This window comes from Balaenoptera physalus, assembly GCF_965194825.1.
Source record: "Balaenoptera physalus genome assembly, chromosome: 2".
In the NCBI taxonomy this organism is placed as follows: Eukaryota; Metazoa; Chordata; class Mammalia; order Artiodactyla; family Balaenopteridae; genus Balaenoptera; species Balaenoptera physalus.
Genome location: NC_138883.1, coordinates 108,629,301 through 108,649,580, shown reverse-complemented (window position 1 = coordinate 108,649,580; position 20,280 = coordinate 108,629,301). Strand labels below are relative to the sequence as shown.

General features: G+C 37.3%; 1 protein-coding gene across 1 annotated transcript in view; it reads left to right on the top strand.

Moving 5' to 3' along the window:
• The window catches only part of HERC1 (HECT and RLD domain containing E3 ubiquitin protein ligase family member 1), a 214,066-nt gene that overhangs the window by 148,390 nt on the left and 45,396 nt on the right, over positions 1-20,280 (top strand). Inside the window, exons 41-53 of the mRNA XM_082449135.1 lie at positions 3,136-3,252; positions 5,752-5,983; positions 7,300-7,424; positions 8,429-8,649; positions 9,614-9,882; positions 10,647-10,699; positions 11,392-11,592; positions 12,307-12,481; positions 15,788-16,058; positions 16,198-16,411; positions 17,568-17,773; positions 18,567-18,694; positions 19,415-19,576. Coding sequence (XP_082305261.1) covers positions 3,136-3,252; positions 5,752-5,983; positions 7,300-7,424; positions 8,429-8,649; positions 9,614-9,882; positions 10,647-10,699; positions 11,392-11,592; positions 12,307-12,481; positions 15,788-16,058; positions 16,198-16,411; positions 17,568-17,773; positions 18,567-18,694; positions 19,415-19,576 — 2,374 coding nt within the window. The remainder of the gene's footprint in view (positions 1-3,135; positions 3,253-5,751; positions 5,984-7,299; positions 7,425-8,428; positions 8,650-9,613; positions 9,883-10,646; positions 10,700-11,391; positions 11,593-12,306; positions 12,482-15,787; positions 16,059-16,197; positions 16,412-17,567; positions 17,774-18,566; positions 18,695-19,414; positions 19,577-20,280) is intronic.

Sequence of the window (20,280 nt, the reverse complement as noted above, 5' to 3'; positions counted from 1 at the left end):
GAATACAGAGCATCACCTTGTTTGACCTCAGCTGGGAACAGTTGCATCAGAAGACTAAATTTTTTGGTCACCCTGTGCGTGTGAATGACTGTGAAAGTGCCATGAGTATTGATTTTGGAGTTACAAATTAACTTAAAGGAGTAGATTAATTGACAGGGAATCCACAAATAACGAGAATCAAGTGTATTTATAGTATCTGTTTTAATGTCTCTGGTACTTAATTTATCAATTATTTCTAGATCTGTTTCTATTAATTAATTTTTCTCCTCATTTTTGAATTGTGTTTTCTTGTTTCTTTGCATGTTTGGTAATTTTTTATTGGATACCAGACATTGTGAATTTTACCTAGTTGGGTGCTGGATATTTTGTATTTCGTTAATTGTATTACACTTAAACTTTGTTCTAGAATTCAGTTAAGTAACTTGAAAACAATTTGATTCTTTCAAGGCTTCCTTTTAAGCTTTGTTAGGTGGGACCAGAACAGCCTTTAGTTTGTTTAGTATTCTATCTAATACATTATGCATTACAAAGTTTTTTCATTCTGGCTTGTTGTAACACAAACTTCCCAACCCTATGTGAGCTCTAAGGATTGTTCTGCCTGCTGCTTCTTGGTGATTCTTTCCCTAGCTTTGGATAGTTGCTGTATTAGCATCAGCTGAGGACTTGAGGGGAAGAGGACCTTCTGCACATTTCTGGAGTTCTCTATCTGTGTAGCTCTCCTCTTTCCATACAGATCTCCCCTTTCTAGATTCTGCCCTGTGAATTCTAGCCACTTTTGAACTCTCTACTCTGTCTCCGCCATTCAGATAGACCACTGAGTTTGGCTTGAATTTACCCTCCCTGACCTGCAGTTTGGGAAATTCTTTCCAGGCAGTAAGCTAAGGCAGTTGTACACCTTGCCTCATTTGATTCCCTTCTCTCAGGGATCACTGTCCTGCACTACCTATTGTCCAATATCTGCAGACTGTTGTTTGATAATTTTTGTCTGTTTTTTTAGTTGTTTAAGGTGAGGGTAAATCTAGTCTCTGTTACTCTACCATGGCAAGAAGGAGAAGTCCACCAGATATATCAGGGCTATCACCACTGTAGCAGTAATGACATTTTTTAAAGCAAAAATGAGAGTTATAGTCTTCCCTCCCTCCATCCTTCCCTCTTTCCCTCCTTCCCTTCTTCCTTACTAATTCAATTTGAAAGCCATTAAGTGGGGCCAAGCTAGGGAGGCATTCATGCCAGCAGAGTATGGGAGGTGCGTGGCATGGTAGTCCAGAGTGGGTCGTCAGAGCCAGATTGGGGTGAAAAAAAACACCTCGTGTGTGGGGAGTGGCCTGGTATAAGGTTTTGGAGTCCAAGTGGGACAAAGAAGTGTCCATATGGCCTGGCACTAGGTGTCAGAACCATATAGGGTGAAGAGGGCCTCCACTAGCAGCTGTCCACTGAGAGGGCATTGGGGCAGTGATGCTTCAGTAGCAATACACACACCTAGTGCCAAGATCCTATCTTTTAAATACCATTCTCTACTAGAAGGAACCTTGATCTTCTGAGAGAGAAATGGCTGATTTCAGGTCTCAGTATGAGATGAGCCTAGAATAGCTTGTGCCATAAAGTGACAAAGTACTCAGAGAATGATGGGCACAGGCTTGAAGGATATAGAAATCAGAGTGAAGGGGCATCCACTGGCCAAATCTGGGAGATTTGGGGCATAAAAATAAATAATAATTACAATAACAGATAATAACTCATGAATGCAATGAGAATCATAACCCTACACTGATGGAGAAAGGAGAAGCTTTGCTTTAGAGTGGAATACCAACTGATGAATCTGAAAGCAATGATGGACTTAAAAAAACCCATCATTTGTCAACCATCGTAATGATAATTAATTCAGCCAATAAGCATAAATGGATGCAGAGTGAAACTGATGAAGAATGAGATATTTACCTATTCTCATAGTGTTTTCCCACAAATACTTATTAATTACAAAGAAAAGAAAAAAGAGTACCTTTACAGTGGAGAAACCTGGCAGATACCAGCTTAACTCAAGTGATCAAAGTTAACATCATCAGTAATGGGACAACATGAAATCATGAACCATCTAATAGAATGCAGTAAGAAGAAGGCAACATCAGTTTTGTGCTACTCCTGCCAAAATGCACAACCTGAGTCTAATCATGAGGAAACAGCAGACATCAGATTGAGGGACTTTCTACCCTATAACTGGCCTGGAATCTTCAAAGTATTAAAGTGAAGGAGACTGAAGAGAGATGAAAACTAAATGTAAAGATGATCCTGGATTGGATCCTTTGCTCTAAAGAACATTATCAGGACTTTCCTTGAAACTAGAATGGAATCTGGATTACATGATAACTGTTGATTTCCTGACTTTGATAGTTACGTTGTAGTTATACAGGAGAATGTTATTTGTAAGAGTAATATATTAGTGTATTCAGGGAGGATGGAGCATTATGTCTGCTACTTACTCTCCAGTGGTTTGGGGGTAAAAGAATTCTTTGTACTATTCTTACAAATTTTTGTAAAGCTTGAAATTTTTTGTAAGTAGGAAACTATTTTTAAAAAGGAAAACATTAGGGGGCTTCCCTGGTGGCGCAGTGGTTGAGAATTTGCCTGCCAGTGCAGGGGACACGGGTTCGAACCCTGGTCTGGGAGGATCCCACATGCCGCGGAGCAGCTGGGCCCGTGAGCCACACTACTGAGCCTGCGCATCTGGAGCCTGTGCTCCACAACGAGAGAGGCCGCGATAGTGAGAGGCCCGCGCACCGCGATGAAGAGTGGCTCCCGCTTGCCACAACTAGAGAAAAGCCCTCGCACAGAAACGAAGACCCAACACAGCCAAAAATAAATAAATAAATAATTCTTAAAAAAAAAAAAAAAAAAAAAAGGAAAACATTAAACATTTTTTTCAGCATGTTTGTTTCATAATAGCTAGTTTATCTTTAAGAAAAACCTTAAAAAGCTATATCAAATTTAATCACATTTAGTTATTAGAGAATTCTTAGTAGAGTAACATTTCATTATATTTGGATACTATTAAGAAAATTGGGAATTATGGTTACTATAAGAATACTTTTTACTCATGGCATATAGTGATATTTAGGACTTCTCTTTCTTTTGTCTCAGCCTTGTCAGACCCAAGCAGTAGACTTTCAACTTCTCCTCCTCCTCCAGCAATTGCAGTACCCTTGTTGGAAATGGGGTTCTCTCTCCGGCAGATTGCAAAAGCCATGGAAGCCACAGGTAGTATAATTTTTTTTTAATGTTTTTTTAATTGGAGTATAATTGCTTTACAATGTTGTGTTAGTTTCTGCTGTACAGTGAAGTGAATCAGCTATATGTATACATATATCCCCTCCCTGCTGGACCTCCCCCCTCTCCCCATCCCACCCATCTAGGTCATCATGGAGCACCGAGCTGAGCTCCCTGTGCTGTACAGCAGGTTCCCAGTAGCTATCTATTTTACACATGGTAGTGTATTTATGTCAAACCTAATCTCCCAGTTCATCTCACCCTCCTCTTCCCCCTGTGTCCACATGTCCATTCTCTACGTCTGTGTTTCTATTCCTGCCCTGCAAACAGGTTCATCTGTACCATTTTTCTAGATTCCACATATATGCATTAATATTTGATATTTGTTTTTCTCTTTTTGACTTACTTCACTCTGTATGACAGACTCTAGGTCCATCCACATCTCTACAAATGACCCAATTTCATTTCTTTTTTTTTTTTTTAACATCTTTATTGGAGTATAATTGCTTTACAATGGTGTGTTATTTTCTGCTTTATAACAAAGTGAATCAGTTATACATATACATATGTTCCCATATCTCTTCCCTCTTGCATCTCCCTCCCTCCCACCCTCCCTATCCCACCCTCATTTCTTTTTATGGCTGAGTAATATTCCTTTATATATATGTACCACATCTTCTTATCCATTCCTCTGTCAGTGGACATTTAGGTTGCTTCCACGTCCTGGCTATTGTAAATAGTGCTGCAATGAACATTGGAATACATGCGTCTTTTTGAATTATGGTTTTCTCAGGGTATATGCCCAGTAGTGGGATTGCTGGATCATATGGTAATTCTATTTTTAGTTTTTTAAGGAACCTCCGTACTGTTCTCCATAGTGGCTGTATCAATTTACATTCCCACCAACAGTGCAGGAGGGTTCCCTTTTCTCCACACCCTCTCCAGCATTTATTGTTTGTAGACTTTTTGATGATGGCCATTCTGACTGGTGTGAGGTGATACCTCACTGTAGTTTTGATTTGCATTTCTCTAATGATTAGTGATGTTGAGCATCTTTTCATGTGCCTCTTGGCCATCTGTATGTTTCTTTGGTGAAATGTCTACTTCGGTCTTCCAGCCACTTTTTGATTGGGTTGTTTGTTTTTTTGATATTGGAGCTGCATGAGCTGTTTGTATACTTTGGAGATTAATCCTTTGTCCGTTGCTTTATTTGCAAATATTTTCTCCCAATGTGTGGGCTGTCTTTTCATCTTGTTTATGGTTTCCTTTGCTGTGCAAAAGCTTTTAAGGTTCATTAGGTCCCATTTGCTTACTTTTGTTTTCATTTTCATTACCCTAGGAGGTGGGTCATAAAAGATCTTGATGTGATTTATGTCAAAGAGTGTTTTTCCTATGTTTTCCTCTAAGAGTTTTATCGTGTCCGGTCCTACATTTAGGTCTTTAATCCATTTTGAGTTTATTTTTGTGTGTGGTGTTAGGGAGTGTTCTAATTTCATTCTTTTACAGGTAGTTGTCCAGTTTTCCCAGCACCATTTACTGAAGAGGCTGTCTTTTCTCCAATATTTATTCTTGCCTCCTTTATCATAGATTAGGTGACCACAGGTGCATGGGTTTATCTCTGGGCTTTCTATCCTGTACCGTTGATCTACATTTCTGTTTTTGTGCCAGTACCTTGCTGTCTTGATTACTGTAGCTTTGTAGTTGGGGAGCCTGATTCCTCCAGCTCCGTTTTCTTTCTCAAGATTGCTTTGGCTATTTGGGGTATTTTGTGTTTCCATACAAGTTGTAAAATTTTTTGTTCTAGTTCTGTGAAAAATGCCATTGGTAATTTGATAGGGATTGCATTGAACCTGTAGATTGCTTTGGGTAGAATAGTCATTTTCACAATACTGATTCTTGCAGTCCAGGAGCATGGTATATCTCTCCATCTGTTTGTGTCATCTTTGATTTCTTTCATCAGTGTTTTATAGTTTTCTGAGTACAGGTGTTTTGCCTCCTTAGGTAGGTTTATTCCTAGTTATTTTATTCTTTTTGCTGTGATGGTAAATGGGATTGTTTCCTTAATTTCTCTTTCTGATCTTTCATTGTTAGTGTATAGGAATGCAAGAGATTTCTGTGCATTAATTTTGTGTCTTGCAACCTTACCAAATTCATTGATTAGTTCTAGTAGTTTTCTGGTGGCGTCTTTAGGATTTTCTATGTATAGTATCATGTCATCTGCAAACAGTGACAGTTTTACTTCTTTTCCAATTTGTATTCCTTTTATTTCTTTTTCTTACTATAACTTTTTATGTATCATTATATGCGGTTATGAGAAGCACCATCTTTATTAAAGGCAGTATGTTTTTTAAGAGGCCATAAAGGTTGGTAAGATTTTTAACACAAGATTCAATTACAGTGGCAACATAGCAGACAGTCTTAAACTGATAGCATGAATAACTAATTATTTTGCCGAAAGTCAGTATTAGACCTTTTTTTCCCCCTGTTCAGGTGCTCGAGGAGAGGCTGATGCCCAGAACATCACTGTCCTTGCCATGTGGATGATAGAGCACCCTGGGCGTGAGGATGAGGAGGAGCCCCAGTCAGGAAGCACAGCCGACTCAAGGCACGGAGCCGCAGTTGTAGGCAGTGGTGGGAAGTCAAATGATCCCTGCTATTTGCAGTCACCTGGAGACATACCATCAGCTGATGCTGCTGAAATGGAGGAAGGCTTTAGTGAAAGGTGAAATTCCAATTTCCATATTTCTGTTCCATGTGTTATAAATGGTACCCCAAGAACCCCGTTATATCCCTTCATAGAGGCTTCTAATGGTATATAAGGTTGATAACTAGAGAGAGATGAAAAGGTGGACATTTCAGTTACAAGCTTATGTTTCTGTGAAGCACCCTTAACAGAATGACATGACACGTTTTTTTTTTGTTTTGTTTTTTTTTAAACATCTTTATTGAAGTATAATTGCCTTACAATGGTGTGTTAGCTTCTGCTTTATAACAAAGTGAATCAGTTATACATATACAGTATGTTCCCATTTCTCTTCCCTCTTGCATCTCCCTTCCTCCCACCCTCCCCATCCCACCCCTCTAGGTGGTCACAAAGCACCGAGCTGATCTCCCTGTGCTATGCGGCTGCTTCCCACTAGCTATCTATTTTACATTTGGTAGTGTATATATGTCCATGACACTCTCTTACCCTGGACATGACACGTTTTGACTTGAATGATGTTTTTATGAAAATAAGGAAATAATTTTAATATAAAGTTGCTGAAAAGAAGAAACTAAAAATTAAAATAAGTTTATTCTGAAATAAACATGTTGATAAAATAATTTTATCTTATATAAGAGATATAAACTAGAATGTTCACTTTAATATAAATTGATTTAAAGTAATGCATTCAATAGAAATGGACTTTTAAATCTTTTCTGTCTCTTAATATGGGTTTATATTTTCATTTCTTCTTTAGTTTTTAATATCCAGTACAATACACCCCTTTTTAAAGTTGTGAAATGAATTCTCTGATAATGCCTAGCCTAAAAAGAAATGTAATAAAATATTCTATAATTCTTTCTAAAATCCTCCCCCTTCAGCACTTCTTATGACTTTAAATCTTCGTTTCATTTTAGCTCATGAAGTTATATGGGGGGCTTGTGTCTTATATTAATATGCAGACTTTTTCTGACAAGCTCAGTGAATATTTTCATAACTTATTTTGAAATATCTGTTTTTTCAAGGCAAGGATTCCCAATCGTTTCAATTTTTAAGTATTTAATCCTTTAGGATTTAGTTAAGGCCATTGACCTCATTTGAATTTAAACTTGCATTAAGCATAATTTCATTGTTGGTGTATTTCAAAACCAGATAAAATTATTGCTCAGGGCAATATGACATATTTATAAGCCAGACACAAAAGATATGTTTCAAACCATATTTTGTTCTCGATAATATTTGGAGGAAAAAGTACTACAAGCAAGCTTGCACCTGTGCTTTCTGTTCATGATTATTTTTAAAAATGTGTGTTGCTTTCAAACTTGCTCTTTTAGCCCTGATAATCTGGATCATGTAGAGAATGCAGCTTCTGGAAGTGGACCACCCGCTAGGGGTCGCTCAGCAGTTACAAGAAGGCACAAGTTTGATTTAGCTGCTCGAACATTGCTAGCAAGAGCAGGTAAGTATATGTTTCACATCCTTCTCTTGGTGAAAGTATTATATAGTTTGTTTATATTTTAAAGTAAATGTAAAAGCAACATTAAAGAAGATGTAAACTAATGATACTAAGTATTCAGTACCTCCACATTAAAAGAGCAACTATTTGCATATTACTTTCTATGCATTTATATAATTTTACATAATTTAAATCACAGCATACATTCATAGATTTATTTTTAAGTTCCCTCTGGGTGCAGAAGGCTATACTGGTCACTTGTAAATATTGAGAAATTTCATAAATGCTCTCTCTGCCCTCAAAATACTTATAATTTAAGAAGTGAAGATGCATGTTTAAGACATCACTGGTGAGAAGGAGCTAGAAAGAGCACTGTGCCAAAGTAGGCACTGGCTTTTCTGATGTACTTTGTGAATTTTAGGGCTTCACTACTAGGTAAGGCCCAGATAAGCAAAAATATATTTTTTCATTACCTTAGTAAATATTTTTAAGATTATGTTCTGGGCATGTGAAATTTAAATTATAGGGAATATATTTTCCAAACTAAAATCTAGAATATGTCATTTGTCAAAACAGAGTTTAATCTTTGAACTATTCAAAGGTAAATAATGATTCAGTAATTTATGGGAACAGAAAAATTGAGACTGTCCTAGAACATATAGGATGTGTATTTAACATATAATGAAAGCGACTGACAAAAAAAAAAACTAAAAGGATAATAACAGCCCATATTTATTGAGTGTTCTATATAACAGACATTATGAAATATTTTACATAGATTATCTTATTTAAACCTGTCAGCAGCTCTGCAAGGTATGAATACTATTATCCCCATTTCACGGAAGAGGAAACACATATGTTAGGTAAAGTTTTATGTTTATGGTTTGGAATCCAGTAAGTCAGCTGAGGTAGGCTCTCACCTGCATTGTATGGCAGTCAAGAACTGGCAAAATATTCAGAATTATTTTATACATGCAAATAAAATGCCTTTCTTGTTTTGTTCTGAGCGGGGTTATACCGCTCTGTGCAGGCCCATAGGAATCAAAGTCGGAGAGAAGGAATATCTTTGCAACAAGACCCAGGGGCATTGTATGACTTTAATTTAGATGAGGAATTGGAAATTGATCTTGATGATGAAGCGATGGAAGCTATGTTTGGACAAGACCTGACCAGTGACAACGATATTCTGGGAATGTGGATCCCAGAGGTACTGGATTGGCCTACCTGGGTGTGTGTGACTGCAGCGGGGGCTGCTCTGACTTATTTTCCTGCCCTCCTGTTCATACAGCTTACTAATAACAGCATTTCCTAGAGTTGTAACACTCTGAAAAGTCTGACATCTCATCCTAAAGTTTGGGACTTTAACACTTGAGGTTACTTTGATACCTACAAACTAGTAAGAAAAAGTCTCTCTTGTTGCTTTCTCTGTGCGATTTTATTGCTTCTCTCCCCAGACTAGATGAATAGAGCCGTGCTGTGATAATTTGATTTCTGATATCAAAGGTAGATTACAAAATAGGCATCAGGTCCCAGTCAGCTCTGCTGGGTGTTTAACATGGCTACTGTGCTTACCTTGCTATCTGAATGCATGCTCTTCTTCTTTATAGGTTCTATTTAATCACTGTAATGCCTCATTCTAGGAACCAGTGCCACCTAGATCTTGTAAATGCCTCCATCCAAGGGCAGGGTACATGATGGGTTTGTATGTTTACATTGTTTAGCATTACACTTTTTGTAGCAGGGAAACTGAGAAGTTCACAAGTATAAGTTCTGTAGGAAAGAGCATATACCATATTATGTTAATAAGATAAGTGAATCCAAATGACTTCTCAGAAATTCAGAAAATAGATATGCATGTTATGATCAGATGAAAGTAGTTTTCATTGGAGGGATTTTAAATCATTTGAGATGGGGCAGATTGTCATTTTTATTAATAACTTTTTTCTCAGTAGTATAGTCAGTTACTTTTATTGTCACTTATTAGTGTGAGGAAGGGGCAAAGAACACCTTCAGACTGTGTGATCTGGATTTTGATTTGAAAGAACTTTGTTATATAGCCTTGATGAACATCTTGCAAATATTCCAGCATATGTAAACAAAGTTGTTAATTTAACATAATAAATGATCTGTTTACCTCTTCTTAATTTTATGTTAGCTTGACTAATAATTTGATATGAAATTATTTTGTGCAGCATGTTTGTGAGTCTGAAGACAGGGAAGAAGTGGTGGTATGTGAACTGTGTGAGTGCAGTGTCGTCAGCTTCAATCAGCACATGAAGAGAAATCACCCAGGCTGTGGGCGCAGTGCAAACCGCCAGGGCTATCGCAGCAACGGCTCCTATGTGGATGGCTGGTTCGGTGGTGAATGTGGGAGTGGAAATCCATACTACCTGCTATGTGGCAGCTGCAGGGAAAAGTACTTAGCCCTGAAGACCAAATCCAAGGCAACAAGTTCTGAAAGGTACCTTGAAATTGGATAGATATCCATACCCTCTGATTGAAGTATATAAAGTATCTCTCTTTAAGACATGGGAATTGTAGCTTTTTTTATGTGAGGAGTAACCTTTAACCTTTCCTTTATAAAGTCCTATGATTGCTGAACTGGGGACAAGGATGAGGGAGGTGGAAGAATTCAAGTTCCTGCCAGAGGTGGGAGCCTGTAGTCTGGGAACAGTGGTATGGCCTCAGGTCCTTCACTGGAGTTTGACTGGGTTAACCTTTAATTTGTTGTCATGTTGTGAGTGGGACCCTTGCTTTAACCTTCAGGAGGCTTATGTTCAATTTTTTTCTTTGGTGTTTCTCACCATATTTTTGACATCTTAAGGTCTTTTTTCTTGATGAAAAATATAGACTGTTTAGATTAAATGAGCTTCCATGAAAATATTACTTCTTTATACCCTTGAATAGCAACTATTTGCTATTGAGTAGGGTTTTTGCCCTTATTGTCAACTATTAAAGTCTTTAAGGCGTTCTGGAATAGGTTTTGATTAAAAGACTTATGTAGGTAACCTAGAAACCTCCCTGGTATTTTGGTAAAATAGTCATTGATTTTGTAAACACTTACATATCAATAGTTTTTATTACATTAGCCCATAACATGAAACACACTTTTTAATTTTGTGTTGCTTTATTAATGACTTTTTAAAATGTCCTAATGACATAATATGCACTTTGGGGCACTAACTGTTTTATATAAAAACACAATGTTCTTCGTGTTTGGTGCAGGTACAAAGGACAAGCTCCAGATCTAATTGGCAAGCAGGACAGTGTGTATGAAGGTAGTTGTTTTGAGAGCTTCTTTATTTCACATGTATTTTTGTATGTACCTTCTGCTTAACATCTGTTACTAAAACTTACCTTCATGTGTTTGTTTGTATTTACATACATGTTAACTTAAACTTCCCCCCAAAAGTTCAAGATAGTTTGGTAGCAACAGCCCTAGTTTTAAAAGTCAAAGTCAAAAAAGACCTGGGTCCTAATACTAGTTTTGTCACAGAATGTTAATTTCTGGTGGCATACATATTTTTTCAAAGTAGGGAAAGTATGTAGTACATTTTGAATTTCCATCCTAATTGAGGAAAGTAAAAGATAAGAAATTGAAGTGAGCATCAGTTTATCTGGAGCATTCATTTATTTGAAGTAACTCATTTCCTAATGATTATGGACAGGGTCAAGAACTTTTTGTTGGCCCCATAACAATATTTTTTATTAGTTGAAACCTCCATTACCAACTGTAACATGTGCTTTTGGTTTAAATGGATTTGACTGCTCTGCCTCCGTTTCCCTTAGTCTCACTATAACTCAGGAGTGCAGTTTGGTTGGGTCACCAGGAGATGGTGCTGTAGTTCATTTTGTAGGCGCTCGGCTTTCAGTCCATCTGCATTTTAGACATATCTCACAATAACCATTGCCAGCAGAGTTATTTCATGTTTATATTCACATACCATACACTTCTTTATTTAAATTCCAGAAGACTGGGACATGTTGGATGTTGATGAAGAGGAAAAGCTAACGGGTGAAGAAGAGTTTGAATTACTCGCTGGACCACTTGGTTTAAACGACCGCCGCATTGTACCAGAACCAGTTCAGTTCCCTGACAGTGATCCATTGGGAGCATCAGTAGCAATGGTAACAGCGACCAACAGTATGGAAGAGACTCTGATGCAAATAGGTAAACTTGAAATGCTGACTGGCATGGATTTTATAGAGTCTATATTAATTTGCTTCTTAGAAAGGTAAATAATAATAAGGTAAAGGTTAATAATAATAAGGGTTCAACATTTCCTATCCCATTAAGTATCTTTTGCCAGTTATTCTAATGTTTTGAAGGTATAGTATAATATTAAGTTTTTGATATTTTCTTTTTATAAAATATTGAAGTGATAAAAAGAAAATTTATAAAATATAGGGGGTTTTTTTGTTTGTTTGTTTTAAACTTTGTGTTAAGAGAAACCTGGAAATGAATAAAAACTATTTTGCAGTATTTTTTAATTTCGGTGCGAGGGTATGGTAACTTTTTGCTGTATGGAATACTAAATAGAGAATTGGGGCAGTACTGGTGACTCAGTCCTTTATGTGTACTCAAAGCGTATTTTAAAAACTATATCTTTCCTATATTTGTTAATATCAGTAGAAGTGATACATGAGCAAAAATAAATAAAACCAAAAAAATTTAAGAATCATATTTTTCCTATAATAGATTATTGACTTAGAAATGTCCATTTCTCCCAAGCAATTTTCTGTATAACAAAGTTCCAGATGAGCAAAACACATTGATTTGCTTTATTTCCTGGTAGCCTAGAACCTAGGTAGAATGGAAAATTTTTTCAGTAGTCTGGCTATTTCTTACCTTCTTATAAACTAAGCAAAATGTTATTTTTTTCAGGCTGCCATGGCTCTGTAGAAAAGAGTTCCTCTGGGAGAATAACATTAGGTGAACAGGCAGCTGCCTTAGCAAACCCTCATGACCGGGTGGTGGCTTTAAGGAGAGTGACTGCTGCTGCTCAGGTTCTTCTGGCCAGAACCATGGTCATGAGAGCTCTGTCTCTTCTCTCAGTCAGGTAAGTGTTATTCTGTGTCAAAAGATGTTAAGTTAGCTTCTGGTATGTATTAGATGGGAGTCTGGTATTGTTTGGGAGGATAGAAGTTTTAGAAACTTGAATAGCTACTGTTGAATGAAAGAAGTTAGACATAGTCATCATTATTATTCATTCATTCAGTCAGTCAGTCATTCAGTTAATGCTTAGCTCTTTTTAGGTAGAAAATATTGCTGTTATAGTAACTGAGGAAACTGAAAATTTTATTTTTTTATCTGAAATGGGAAACCAAGGCTGTTGATCCATTTGGTGTAGGGTAAAAATAAAAGGTCGAGTGAGTTTTTCTGCAGAGTTTACCAACTGTGTAGCTAAGTCAGCCTGTATATTCCATCGTGGAGACTCTTGCTATGCTCATACTGTGGAGCATAATGTTAAAAAAGGGTAGAGAGCCAAGAATACCTAAAAGACATTCATTTAGGAAATGATTAAGTAGGGGTATTTAACAGTAAATCAATGAAGACAGAAGGACCCTGAAAGAAAAACTCAAAGTTTAGATGAGGACTTCCCTGGTGGCGCAGTGGTTAAGAATCCGCCTGCCAATGCAGGGGACACGGGTTTGAGCCCTGGTCCGGGAAGATCCCACATGCCGCGGAGCAACTAAGCCCATGTGCCACAACTACTGAGCCTGCACTCTAGAGCCCGTGAGCCACAACTACTGAGCCTGCATGCCGCAACTACTGAAGCCCGTGCACCTAGAGCCCGTGCTCCGCAACACGAGAAGCCACCGCAATGAGAAGCCCGTGCACCACAACGAAGAGTAGCCCCCGCTCGCTGCAACTAGAGAAAGCCTGAGCGCCACAACGAAGACCCAACACAGCCAAAAATAAATAAATAAATTTTTTTTAAAAATGGATATTTAAAAAAAAATTTAGATGAGACTGTATGGGGTTGGCTCAAGAATAGACAGTTCAGACTGTGGAAAATGAAGTTCAGAAATTGACTCACACGTGTAGATAAACATTTGATTTAATGACAGTGCTTACATTACAGAGCAATGAGGAAAGGGTGGTCTTTTCCGTAACTTGGGCTAGATCAGATGGTTTATTCACTTAAGGGAAAAAAATGAGTCTTGGCCCCAACCTCAAACTATATAAAGCAAGTATTTCCAAGTGGCTCTTAGGTCTAAATGTGAAACGTAAATGAACAAAGTTTCTATAAGATAACAGAGGAAGATTTTATTCTTGATCTTGGAACAACCAGAGATTTCTTAAGCAAGTCACAAAAGACATTCACTTTAAGGAAAACAATTGATAAATTGGACTACATTAAAAAAGAACTTCTGTTTAGCAAGTCATTTAGGAAGTAAAAAGGCAAAAAATTAAAGGAAAAAAAAAAACCACTGAATGGGAGATGATCTTAGCAATGCATATAACCAACAAAATATGTAAAGAATTCTTATAAACCAGTAAGAGAAAGACAGACAACCCAAAAGAAAAATGGACATAATAACAAAAGAGGCTCTCAAAATGACCAATAAACATGAACAATGAGATGTTCAGTCACGTTAGTCTTCAGAGAAATGAAAATGAAAAGCCCATGAGATACTACTACACACCCATCAGAATGGCTAAAGTTTAAAAGATTGGGGAGAAAAAAGTGATCATGACGGTGTGGGACACCTAGAACTCTCATACACTGTTGGTGAGAAAATAAATTGGGACAGTTACTTTGGAAGACTCTTTGATAGTACCAACTAAAGGTGAACATTAGCATACTCTATGACCCAGAAAAACACTTCTGGGTATATATCCAACAGAAATGCTTACATACGTGCACCCAAAGACATAAGCAAGAACATTTATAGCAGTACTATTCATAATAGCCCCATGCTCTCATCTGTATGGATAAATGAATTGTGCTTAATTTCATTTATATGGACATATCTTTTTTTATTGTGCTTCACTTTATTGTGCTTTGCAGATATTACATTTTTTTTTTTACGAATTGAAGGTTTGTGGCAACCCTGTATTGAGCAAGTCTGTTGGCACCATTTTTCCAACGACATTTGCTCACTTCATGTCTCTATGTCACATTTTAGTAATTCTTGCAATATTTCAAGCTTTTCCATTATTATTATATTTGTCATGGTGATCTGTGATCAGTGATCTTTGATGTTACTATTACAAAAAGATTTCTGAAGGCTCAGATGATGGTTAACATTATTTTTAAATTAAGGTATGTACATTGTTCTTTTTTTTGAAATAAGTTAATTTATTTTTGGCTGCATTGGGTCTTCATTGGCTGCGTGCGGGCTTTCTCTAGTTGCGACGAGCGGGGGCTACTCTTCGTTGTGGTGCGCGAGCTTCTCCTTGCGGTGGCTTCTCGTTGCGGAGCACGGACTATAGGCTTGCGAGCTTCAGTAGTTGTGGCATGCGGGCTCAGTAGTTGTGGCTCGCGGGCTCTAGAGCACAAGCTCAGTAGTTGTGGTGCAGGGGCTTAGTTGCTCCACGGCTTGTGGGATCTTCCCGGACCAGAGCTCAAATCCGTGTCCCCTGCATTGGCAGGTGGATTCTTAACCACTGCACCACCAGGGAAGTCCCTGTACATTGTTCTTTTAGGCTTAATTCTGTTGCACACTTAACAGACTACAGTGTAGTGTAAACATGACTTTTTTATGCACTGGGAAATCAAAAATATTTGTGTGACTTTCTTTATTGCAATATTCACTTTATTGTGATGGTCTGGAACTGAACCTGAACATCTCCACAGTATGCCTCTGTGTCAGTGAAAATGAATAACTGCTGCTGTAATACAACAACGTGAATGAATCTTACAAGCATAATGCTGAGTAAATGCAGCCAGACAGAAGAGAATACATACTTTATTATTCTATTTATATGAAGTTCAGATACAGGCATAACTGGTTTATGGCCTTAAAAAGTTGGAATAACGGTTACTTTTGAGGTCCTAGAGACTGAGAAGGGCCCAAGCAGTCTTCTGGGGTATTGGTAATGTTCTGTTCCTTGATCTGGAAGATGGTTACATAGGTTTGTTCAGTTTGTGAAAATTCATGATTTGTGAACATTTCTGTAAGTTATACTTTGGTAATTCAGGTATACTTAAGTATGTCAATATTTATTAAAATAAAGTTTCAATAACAGTTTCCAGCTTACATAATATTTTTGGACATCTCTAAGGACATGTATGACTAGTGATAGTGCAGCTTGCCTTTTATTTTGGTTGTTGGTGCTATGGATGATATGTGGGGCTCCAGATGGTCCCTTAAATTTATTTTCTTTATGCATCTAAAGTGTTTTCCTTTCGTGGCAGTGGTTCCAGTTGTAGCCTGGCTGCTGGTCTTGAATCTCTGGGGCTTACAGATATCCGAACGTTGGTTCGATTAATGTGCTTGGCTGCAGCAGGGAGAGCTGGCCTCTCCACCAGCCCTTCCGCCATGGCAAGCACTTCAGAACGCTCACGAGGTGGGCACAGCAAGGCCAACAAGCCCATTTCTTGCCTGGCCTATCTGAGCACAGCAGTGGGATGTCTAGCATCAAACACTCCTAGTGCTGCAAAACTCCTGGTGCAGTTGTGTACACAGGTAGGATAGTTTTCAGTGCTTTTCTAATTGCATTGCTTATTTCCAGCCAATTCTTAAAGAACCTTTTGAGATAAAATCTTCTTTTTGTTCCAAAATTATATGTAAAAATTAAACCTGTTTGTTCTGATTGCCTCTTCAGAACTTGATTTCTGCTGCAACAGGGGTAAATCTAACCACGGTCGATGATCCAATTCAGCGAAAGTTTCTACCTAGCTTTCTCCGAGGAATTGCTGAAGAGAATAAGCTTGTAACCTCCCCAAATTTTGTTGTAACTCAGGCCCTTGTGGCATTACTAGCAGACAAAGGGGCCAAACTGAGACCTAATTATGATAAGTCAGAAGTTGAAAAGAAAGGTAAGTTTCATACGATTTAAATATACAGTCTTCTAATCAATTTGATGTGTTTTTAAAAATATGTTTTTGCATTGTTGTATGTGATGAATTACATAACATCATGTATACTTATTAAGTTAGATCATAAGAAAAGTGCATGGATACTTTTTCATTGTGCCTGGAAACAAATATTAGAAAATGTACCAAATTAGTCTTGGTTTGATTAGATTATTTTATTAGATTATGGTTTGGGTCACCATAGATAATAATCCTGGTAGGCTTCCTGAATATAATTTATATAAAGTAGTGCTATTTTTTTCTTTGTCCTAAGATGATACAATTTGAAGGGACTACTTAAACATAGTATTTACCCTTCTCTTCATCAGGACCATTTGGCCAAGAGAGATGGGCTTTTGGATCTATCAATGCATTCCCTTGACTGGCTATTAAGATCACTTTTTTTTTTTTTAATTTACTTATTTTTCATTTATTTATTTTTGGCTGGACCGGATCCTTGTTGCTACGCAGACTTTCTCTAGTTGCTGCACACGGGGGCTACTCTTTGTTGCGGTGCACGGGCTTCTCATTGCGGTGGCTTCTCTTGTTGTGGAGCACGGGCTCTAGGTGCACGGCCTTCAGTAGCTGTGGCTTGCAGGCTCTAGAGCGCAAGCTCAGTAGTTGTGGCGCATGGACTTAGTTGCTCCATGGCATGTGGGATCTTCCCAGACCAGGGCTTGAACCCATGTCCCCTGCATTGGCAGGCGGATTCTTAACCACTGCGCCACCAGGGAAGTCCCTAAGATCACTTTTGAGCAGCAAAAGCCAAACTCTTATTCTTCAGGGCATGCTCCCTCTGCCCTGGCCTTAAAATGATTTCTGCTGCATTCTCAGTCGGTGTATCCTTAGAGCAAAGACTATTGATTAGTGTATATAAATGTACATTTGCAGTGAATCAGATTTAATATAGAATTTGATGTGAGATAAATGCTTTATACCTTGTATGCATATCTTAGTGAAATGATTGCTTGAAAAAGTGCTAATTCTTAAAAGATAGTTTAACCCATTTTTGTTTGTTCACCACCACCAGCTCTCACCTGGGCATCATTTCATTGTTTTGTTTAAGCAGGTTTAACTGCCCAATTGTATGCCCATCCTTCCTATGATCCTTCTGCTGTAGGCCCTCTGGAGCTGGCTAACGCCCTGGCAGCCTGCTGCCTCTCCTCCAGGCTATCCTCACAGCATAGGCAATGGGCTGCTCAACAGCTTGTGCGCACTCTTGCTGCACATGACCGCGACAACCAAACTACTCCACAAACACTCGCTGATATGGGAGGAGATCTCAGAAAATGCTCCTTTATCAAGTTGGAGGCTCATCAAAACAGAGTATGTATTTTGACCCCCAAGTGTGTCGATCACCTTATGTAAGATAAAATAGTTTCTCCTCTTCTCCAAGAGCTTAAAGTTCAGATCATGGGTGTGTGTATGTGTGTCTCTCTCTTTCTCTCTCTCTCTTACATACTCAAACACACACACACACACACACACACACAAGCTAAATTATCAGTCATTTTTCTGGTAGTTACCAACTCTCCTTTCTCTACATATGTATGTTGTATACTATATGACATAATATTATACAAATGGGAAAGTCAGATGGGGGATGAGAAGAAAACCAAAGGAATAGCCTCACAAAAGATGAGGGTTTATACATGCAAGAAAAGATGCAATGGGTCTCCCTGTTTTAATCTAACCCACTGGGCTCCTGAGCAGTGACAAGGGCAGTTTAGGAAATGAAGACTGACCTCTATTTTACCAATTTAAAAATAATTTCTTAGTCTGTGTAATTAGTTTTATAGAACATGCTGAATATTTCTATTTTATTGAATTAAATAAATGTTTTTTAATTAAATAAGCATGTTTAGTAAAGATTGTGAACAGGTCTAAGATAACTCAAATGAGTTTGGGCATAGTACTTTAAAGCTATACTTCAAATAACTGTATATTTACAAGCCAGTTAGAAAAGAATGAGACCATGCATGTTGTTTTATAACATGGATACTTTTCTTTTACAATTTCATGGTAGATTTTTCTTTTAATTTGATAGAACTCTTTCAAATTATAGAATCATTTGAATTAAAACTTGCTCAAATATTGCTGGACTTTTTATCTTTTCTAGGTAATGACTTGTGTTTGGTGTAATAAAAAAGGACTCTTGGCTACAAGTGGCAACGATGGCACCATCCGGGTGTGGAATGTCACCAAGAAGCAGTATTCACTGCAACAGACCTGTGTGTTCAACAGATTGTGAGTATTGACATTAGTTCTCTTGGGTAACATTTAAAAATAAGAGAATCCTGAACATGCTTCATCTTGGTTGTGTTAGTGTACTCAAATTGTCACTAAAATTTTTTACAATTTTTTCTTTTAGAACAGTCTCCAGTGTTTTTTTTTTTTCTAATTTGCAAGATAGTAATTTAGAAAATAAAAATACTAACTGTCAATATCTGTCAACTTACTCAAAATTAAATCAAGGTCTACTATGCCAGCATTATAAGTGTTCAATTCTATAAAACAGTAGGCTAATTTTCCATCATTCTTCAAGGATTATTTAGGAATTAGGGTAATGATATTTTTTCTGTAGCACAGTGTAGCATCTTTTATATTTTTATAGCTAGCTATAAAACTTCCCTAGCTATTAGGCAAACAAGAATCAGTGTGCTCTGAGTAATAACCATGTGTATAACCCATATGGAATCAGAATATTTTTGTTGACAAATTATGTACTACATTAAATGATGAATTGTCTAAGTATTACTCTTTTGTAATTCTACATTTTTCACGTTATGACAAACACTAGGAATTATGTGATTGTCAAATACTGCTAGCCAGGCTTTTGGAATGTAAAAGCTTTTGATCTGCCTTTATGTACTATAGTCTATATAAAACCCTTATTTTAAGGTTTAGGATTTAGTTTACTTTGTGATGATGGGGATTAGAATTCCATACATATCTGTTATATTCTAGGGAAGGTGATGCTGAGGAAAGCCTGGGATCACCTAGTGATCCAAGTTTCTCACCTGTTTCCTGGAGTATCAGTGGCAAATATCTAGCTGGGGCTTTGGAAAAGATGGTGAATATCTGGCAAGTTAATGGTAAGAGTCACATAAATACTAGTAAACTACTGAAGCTACTTTTTTAAAAAAGCCTTTCTCTTAGCCTTCTAAGTCCAAACATTGGCTTCCCTTCACCTTGAATCTCACAATCTATTCATCAACTGTGAAAATCTATGCATAGTATGCTTTAAATTAAAGAGAAAGTGTTCATTTCCTGACTTTTCCTTCTAGGAGTTTCAATTAACCTGGTAGTGGTAAACTAAAAATTCTTTCTATGTACCACTCAGCATTCAGAGTAGGAGTTGAAGAGAAGTAGCAATCACTGCATTTTTAGCTATGTATTCTTTTGAATCACCTGAAATATTTCTATTAATTTTATCTGTTTCACAGGGACAAACTCTTGTTGATTTTTAATAATACCTCTCTGGAAAGTAAAAATTATTATTGTAATCTTGGGCTTACCAGCATTTTTGTTTGCTTTTGCATGTTTGGGTAATAGCTGTTCTATTTCATATATTTGAAGGAACAGCTAGCCTTAACTATAGGTAAATTTTGTATGTTAATTTGGTTTTCAGTAATTATTAGGAAAGGACTTAAGTGTTTGACATTTGTATGTTGATTATTTTCCTTTATTCTTCTATAAAGCTATCATTTTTGTCCTATTAATAGTTATAGAAAAGCTATGAATTTGATAATCATATGTAGTATATAAATGAAGGATCTTGCCTTGCAGTCTTATTCATTAGTAGGCTATTATGAAATTGGGGACTGCTTTGA